At 43.1% G+C, this 7,100-nt stretch overlaps 1 protein-coding gene across 1 annotated transcript; it reads left to right on the forward strand.

Moving 5' to 3' along the window:
* The first annotated feature begins 1,244 nt into the window (after nt 1-1,244).
* On the forward strand, nt 1,245-6,998 carry LOC311140979 (uncharacterized protein). The gene is made up of 15 exons (XM_084176243.1): nt 1,245-1,669; nt 2,382-2,482; nt 2,851-2,949; nt 3,123-3,221; nt 3,465-3,569; nt 3,701-3,805; nt 3,923-4,021; nt 4,155-4,253; nt 4,443-4,541; nt 4,690-4,788; nt 5,025-5,123; nt 5,233-5,328; nt 5,862-6,063; nt 6,345-6,476; nt 6,574-6,998. Exons 1-15 carry the CDS (start codon nt 1,390-1,392, stop codon nt 6,627-6,629), a joined length of 1,770 nt encoding a protein of 589 aa, XP_084032369.1. The 5' UTR covers nt 1,245-1,389; the 3' UTR covers nt 6,630-6,998.
* Nucleotides 6,999-7,100: the final 102 nt, after the last annotated feature.

Here is a 7,100-nt window from a genome sequence, read left to right on the forward strand (position 1 = left end):
CGAGATATTCTGAGTAATCTGCCTATTCCTATTTGCTATAGCCTATTTCAGCGCAAAATGTACAGTCAGAAAATATTCTCTCTGTCTCTCTCGCTGTCAGATGCATGGGCCTTATAGTCTAAACCTATTCATTTTTTATAACGGACACTCCTTAACTATATTGTGTCTAGCTGTTTAAAAAAAACGTAGGCTATATTCCCTTGTCTCTCCATTCTATATGACTATGAGTTTGGGGTATAGTACGCTTTCATCATTTTATGCATGCATTCTCTACCGATCAAACAATGAGTTCCATCTCAAAAACCTGTTTAAATGGCCTAAAAATGTAAGGTAGCCAGGGGACTAATAAAGAGAGCGAACAAACAATATCAATGGCCTATAGAAAAATATAATGACAAGTTTAAGCTTATTAATTAAGAAATAAATTATCCATGTGGGCAGAAAAATCCATCCATGCGAGGTAATTAACCAAATGACCAATAATATATCCTCCTACTAGGCCTATCATGATTTATAACCTAACTCACTATGGTAAGAAAGCCTGTTCCTTATCAGTTGACTGTCCATCATGTGCGCGAGACACACACACACACACACACACACACACACACCTGTTCCGTGGCATGCTGAAACTCTAGCGCCGTCAAACTTAACTCTGGACCTCGAAGCCAGTTCCACTGCATTTTTTCATTGTTCCCCTCTAATCAGGGACTGATTTAGACCTGGGACACCAGGTGTGTGCAATTAATTATCAGGTAGAACAGAAACCCAGCAGGCTCCGTCTGGACCTCGTAGTGTAAGAGTTGAATACCCCTGGGGGTGGGGGGGGCAGGACCGAGTTTGGGAAACCCTGAGTTAGTCTACATCTGACATCGCCCAACCCTAGCTAGTACAAATCCATTTAAACACATATATGGCCTAGACTACTGTTGTAGTTTAGATTGGAGCTTAGATTCATAATTATATAATGATCGTCTACTTTACAAACATATAGGCCCTTAGTCACTAATCAAATAAATGAATGACAAGATGGGATTAATTAATCTGCACTCATACAGTTTATTCCAATCTTAGACTGCAGGTGCAGGTAGAGCATTACATAATATTTATCATGCACTCACTGTGAGTGTCTGTGAAGGGTGTGAGCTTCTAGAGTAAACAGACGTCAGCCCTCCTGCCCGGGGAATGTACATACATTGCTCCATTCCCACACCAATTTGTATTCCTTATGCAGGAAGAGCTTCAGTGTATGATATGCACAGAGAAAGGGTTACTAGACTGTTGTGTATTTGACAGTGCTGAGTTCTCTTTAGGTTCCTCAGTATCGACTGCTCCAGTGAAAAGGTCCAGTTCCTGACCAGACTGTCTGCATTTATTCAGTAATTCTACATGGTTGTTTGGCAAGGCAAGTATAAAGCAGAGAAGCAGAGGTTGTATAAAGCAGAGACAGACTGGGACCCAGGAAGAAGTCACCAGATATTCACTATGGAGAGAAGGTCCTTGAAGGAGATAAAGTTTCTGAAGGAGAGGATGGGGGCGCAGCTGAAGGAGCTAAACCTGAACCCTAAAACACGAGAAAACACGAAAAAAGCAGTGAAGGGATTCACAGACTTTATACAGAACAAGGAGACGGAGGAGACAGACAACAGCTACGATAACAAAGAGATGTGTGAGTACCAGGTTTGTGTGTGTGCTTACGCATGCGTGTGTGTGGGCACGTACATGTAAATGGATGAGTGACTGAAAGCCTGTTTAGATCATTTGAGTAAACACTGACAACTAAGGTGGTAGGTTAAGGTCAAAATCAAAAGTAAGAATTATAGCCTGAGGCAACAGAGCCTGGCAATTGCCCTGTTTGACAGGATTGTAAAGTGTGTTCTTGTAATTATGGTATCACATGTTAAGAAACATTTTGTGAATATTCAATGCTAGCAAATTCTTATATAGACCAAAGCAAGCAATGAATATCCTTATCCTCTTGATTATAATGACCAAGCATGGAATCTGTTTTGATAATATACTGTAGAAATGATGATTGCTCATGACCAAACCCCTGATCATTCCTATGGTTGAATCCATGTTGGAAAACCTTTCTAAGGTGTGTTAGGCATACCCTATATGCTCTTTGCACACTGGGTGTTCACATCCAGTCAAATCATTACCCATGACAGATAAATGCTCTACAAACACAGCAAAGAGCTGTGTTTGTATAGGGCACACACACAGACACACACACACACACACACAACTCATTCCACCCTCATATTATTCAAAGTAACTCCAATTTCACACGCTCTGAAGAAAAACATTTTCTCTGAAGAAAAACATGCATATTGATGTCTTATTGTGAAGCACCTTGTGTGTCTGTTGTGTGTTTGTAGTGTTGGCGCTAGAGAAGGAGTACATTGACGCAGCAAAAATAAATGATGTACAGACCATGAAGCTTCTGGGGAGGGCGGTCAATGTCGACGCAAAGAACTTGGTGAGTCAGTCCTCATATCCATGGAACACCAAAGGTCAAATAGGGGGTGCTTATATTTGTCCTGTTTCACCCATGTGTGTAGTATGAAATGGAAATGTGTTTTTTGCATATCCCCCTGAGAGTGGGGTCACAGCCAGGGATCAGCCATTAGTGACCATGGAGCAATTAGGATTAAGTCCCTTGCTCAAGGGCAGATCAACAGACTTTTGACCTAGTCGGCTCAGGGATTCGAACTAGCAAAATTGTTGTTACTGGCCCAACACTCTAACCGCTAGGCTACATGCAGCTAGCCACACTGCAGTTAATATAACCATATATTCTGTTCTGTGTCACTTGTTTGAATAACTTGTCCCATGCATTGATCTCAGCATGATCGTACTGCCCTGCACTATGCAGTAGCTGGAAAAAACATAGAGGCCGTCCAAGTCATTCTACAGCGCAGAGCAAATCTCAATCAAGCGGACAAGGTAGGAAGACAACACTTTTTCATTGTTACTGATGGTGAAATTTTAAGCTTGTCCTCTTCAACAAACAATCAGACATGTGAAGAGATTGGCCATGGTTTGTGAAAATGAAACAGCTCCACTCTCTCTATATATCTTTCTCTCTCCCCCTATTTCTTCCATACATACTCACATAGCATGGAGTGACAGCCATCCACCTGGCTGCCTGGTTTGGGAGTGTACCCATCCTGAAGTTGCTTGTGCAGGGTGGTGCTGACCCAGGTGTTCAGAATGTGGTAGGGAGCCTCTGTTAAAAACATTCTCTTTGAATCCAGAAGGCCTTGAATGTGTCTCAGAAATCCCTTTCCTTGTCCCGCTGGTCAGACCTAAGTTGTTCTCTGACATCTCAGACATCTGGGATGTCAATTACAATAAACAACCATCGAGCCAATTTCTACATAGCCAATGGAGAATCCAATATGTCAAATTGTCTTGAGGTGTCATGTATGGAGATGGTGAGTTGTATTATCTGTTCTCAGGTGGGAATGAACATCCTGCACTGTGCTGCTATCAACAACCACACCGACATAGTGACGTTCATTATCTACGACTTGATGATGAAAGAGCTGGACAAAGAGGACCTGGTAACTACATAGACATACAGTATCAGTAACCATTACATCCATTTCAAATGTTGGTTGGGCTGCCTTTGTTCAGTAAGCTGACCTTTTTTCATCCTCTCCTCTTCTCTTCCTCCGCCTTCTCTCTTTCTCAGTCTGGACACAGGGCGTTTGCGTTGGCAGCAGAGCATGGCTCTGTAGAGATGCTGCAGATGTTGATGGAGGAGGCATACAATATGGCCACCATGGAGGAAGACCAGGTGTGTGTGTAGGAGGCTGTATGACTGTTCCACTGTTTCTCTATCTCCCCTTCCCGTTTACTGTGTTTCTCTCCTTTCCTCCCAACCTCCTGCTTTTCCTCTTTCTCTAAATGCTAGAATGGGGACACACCTCTGCACTTGGCTGCCAGCAATGGCCATTTGGACACCGTTCAGCTACTGTTGAAGAGCTTTGATACCCGTGATGAAGTCAATATGGTAGAGTCCCACTGGAAACACTGTCTGAAGCTGTTTGATTGCCAGCATGTGTGACTGTGTTTGCTCAATGACTCCACCATACTGTAGCTGCTTTAGGTCAATAGCTGATCAATGAGTGATGTATCTGGGGCAGGTTGGGGAGACAGCTCTGTACCTGGCTGCTGACGCTGCCCATGAGGACTGTGTCCAGGCTCTGTTGGAGGCAGGCTGTGACCTAAACATTGTCACCATGGTACGCCAGCAAACCACACCAACCTCACACTCCAACCAGTCATTAAAATGGACACCACTAGGCATAGTTACTAAATCATTAAAGGAAGGATCCCTCCAGACCCAGTTTGGAGGGGACCCCCCACCACACCACCACCACACACACACACACACCCACCATTCAATGGGAACCTCTCCACTCCTCTCTTAGAGCCAAGGCTCTGCTCTACACCCTGTCTCAGAGAAGGGCCACACGTCATTGGTGAAACTCCTCATAGAGAACTCGGCCCAGATGGACTTACAAAACCAGGTGAGAGTGAGCATAGAGAACTCGTACTAAGTCTTGGTCAACCATGAATACAGCCAACATGTTATCCTAGTAATTACTCAGTAGTAAGTGACCTGACATCAGAGAGTTTCTATCTAATGGTCCATGTTGGTTGTGTCTCTGTTGGCAGCACCTCCAGGCTCCTCTCTACCTGGCAGTGAAGAACTGTCACATCCCTGTCATCCACACACTGCTGGAGGCTGGCTGCAACATCAACATCACTGATCACGTATGTACAACGCATGTGCACTCAGTCCACATCAATGTTGTAATCATAACTAATGCTATTTTGAAATCATCAGTGCATCCCAAATGGCACCCTATCCTCTGCTGAATAGGGTGCATTTGGGATGCAACTAATGATTTAGAGACATTGTAATGGTTATGGGTTTGAGTTTGGTAATCTGACTCTAGATCTGTGGTTAAGGGCAACTTGTACCTTGAGCTCCTGTCTGTCCTCCTTAGAGGTCCCAGACTGTCCTGCATGTAGCAGCAGAGCTGGCCAGAGTGGACATTGTTGACATGCTTCTGAAAGCTGGGATGGACCTGACCCTCCTTGACAAGGTGAAACATGGACAACCACAACTATGATCTAAACCTGAATTGGCTAATTTGACCCCTCTCCTCTTCACTGCAACTTCCCACTCAGTATTTTCTGCCTTGTTTTGAGCAGCAGGGTAAGACGGCACTGGGTGTGGCAGCCCGAGCAGACGAGGTCATCATCGTGGACATGATCATCAAGGCAGAGAGATATTTCACATGGAGGAGGGTAATAAAGGACCATAATGGAAATAAATCACTTCATTGTGTGTTTATCTTATATAATTGTGAAAGAATATAGACCGTGTACTGTTATATGTGAGTCCTCCCTATAAGTGATATGGCTGTATGTGTGTTTTTAAATGATCAAATGCGGTACATTCAATCAATCAATGAGACTAATACGTTGCGGTAGTGGATGCACTGTCCATGCACTGTCCAATCCATGCACTGTAGTGGAGCTGGAAATCAATGATTACATTCATCACAGATTATTAATTTCCTATCACAACTCCAGATGAATCCCTGTAATACCATTAATGCTGGCTGTGGAAAAAGGATTTGTGCTGAAATGCTTGACAACCAATTTCAGTGTCAATTTGATTATGTTTCTTCCATCCCCAACCTTACCTGACAGTCAAAACAAGTGGCTCTGGCATTCAATAAGCATGGGCCTGCGTGTGCTTGTCTCTGGACACTGTGCTCAGTGTGTGAAGCTTGTGTCCTTTCTCAGGAGGTGACTTAATGTGATTACCCTTCCAGGCCAACACTGAGCTTAATGAGAACCTTCACAGCCAGTGTCCGCTGACGTTTAAAATAGACCATCGCGCGGAGAGCAAACAGGTCCGCGGTAAGGCCTGGCACCTGGCCTACCACCTGCTGGAGCCGGGTGACTGGAAGAGGCTGGCGCTGCACTGGAACTTCACTGAGCAGCAGGTGGCTGCCATCGAGGTGCAGTGGACAGGTGACACAACACCGCTGGCTCAGTGTTGCCCAGGGGTTAATTGTTCACAGGAATATCAGAAAATATGAGAACTCATTAACTGATTACAAATACAACATTTAAATATATGGTAAGAGGGATTCTGATGTATTTGTTCTGTAGTTACTTGGCATTGTGTCCCAAAAACAATCCACTTAACAAGGAAAGCTTTAACTACACTAACTTTATTTGATTAATGTTTCCCTTATTTTACCAGGTAAGTGGACACATTCTCATTTAGTCTGTTCACTGTTTGTGTGTAGGGAAGCGGAGCTACCAGGACCATGGGAACAGGATGCTGTTGATCTGGCTCCATGGGTCAGAGCTGGCCCAGAGGAATCCAGCTAAAGAGCTCTACCAGGGCCTGCTTGCCATAGGCAAAAAGACTATAGCAGGTATGGGGTGTCCATGACCATTACCCCATAGAAAAATATTACATTAATGTTGAAGCCATAACAGAGAATTATAGATGGCTGTTTGGTTGTTTTGCAGATAAAATACGAATGGACACAGAGGAAGGAGACATTAAGAAATGCATCCTTTCATAAAGGGTGTTGAAAGTGTCTACATGTACGGACAGACGTTCAGTCAACGAGATTCTATATTTTTCCAAAGGAGAGCATTTGTGTGGTTATTTTTCAATGGATCTGTAGTAGTACAGTACACATTTCCATTTATATCTATTTAGTGAATGGTTTATTATTCTGAGAACATTTGCAATTCATGTTTTATTCATGTTCCATCAATTTACCGTAAAGGTTTATAGTGCAGATTTTGGCCAAAACCTTAACATATGGTCTTGATACAGTCCTGGAAACTTGACCACAAGTGTTGTTCTCAACACAACATCATCAATGCAATATTATTTAAAATATGCGATTTCACACAACAGTCAAAGACTTGACTTTCCATAATTTAAAAACAACAAATAAAAAAATTGAAGCAAATACAAAAAGAGTTCAGTCATTCACAATTTGAGAAGTAAAACTAGTGAAAAAGTAATTATCCAAATGCTCTGA

The sequence above is a fragment of the Coregonus lavaretus genome, assembly GCF_964263955.1.
Source record: "Coregonus lavaretus genome assembly, chromosome: 14".
Lineage (NCBI taxonomy): Eukaryota > Metazoa > Chordata > Actinopteri > Salmoniformes > Salmonidae > Coregonus > Coregonus lavaretus.

Bases quoted from the DNA above. Each gene is read 5' to 3' on its own strand.
- LOC311140979 (XM_084176243.1), top strand. From the start codon at position 1,390: ATGGTTGTTTGGCAAGGCAAGTATAAAGCAGAGAAGCAGAGGTTGTAT. The intron at 4,542-4,689 runs GTGAGAGTGAGC...CTCTGTTGGCAG, and splicing joins AGATGGACTTACAAAACCAG to CACCTCCAGGCTCCTCTCTA. The intron at 6,477-6,573 runs GTATGGGGTGTC...GTTGTTTTGCAG, and splicing joins AGGCAAAAAGACTATAGCAG to ATAAAATACGAATGGACACA.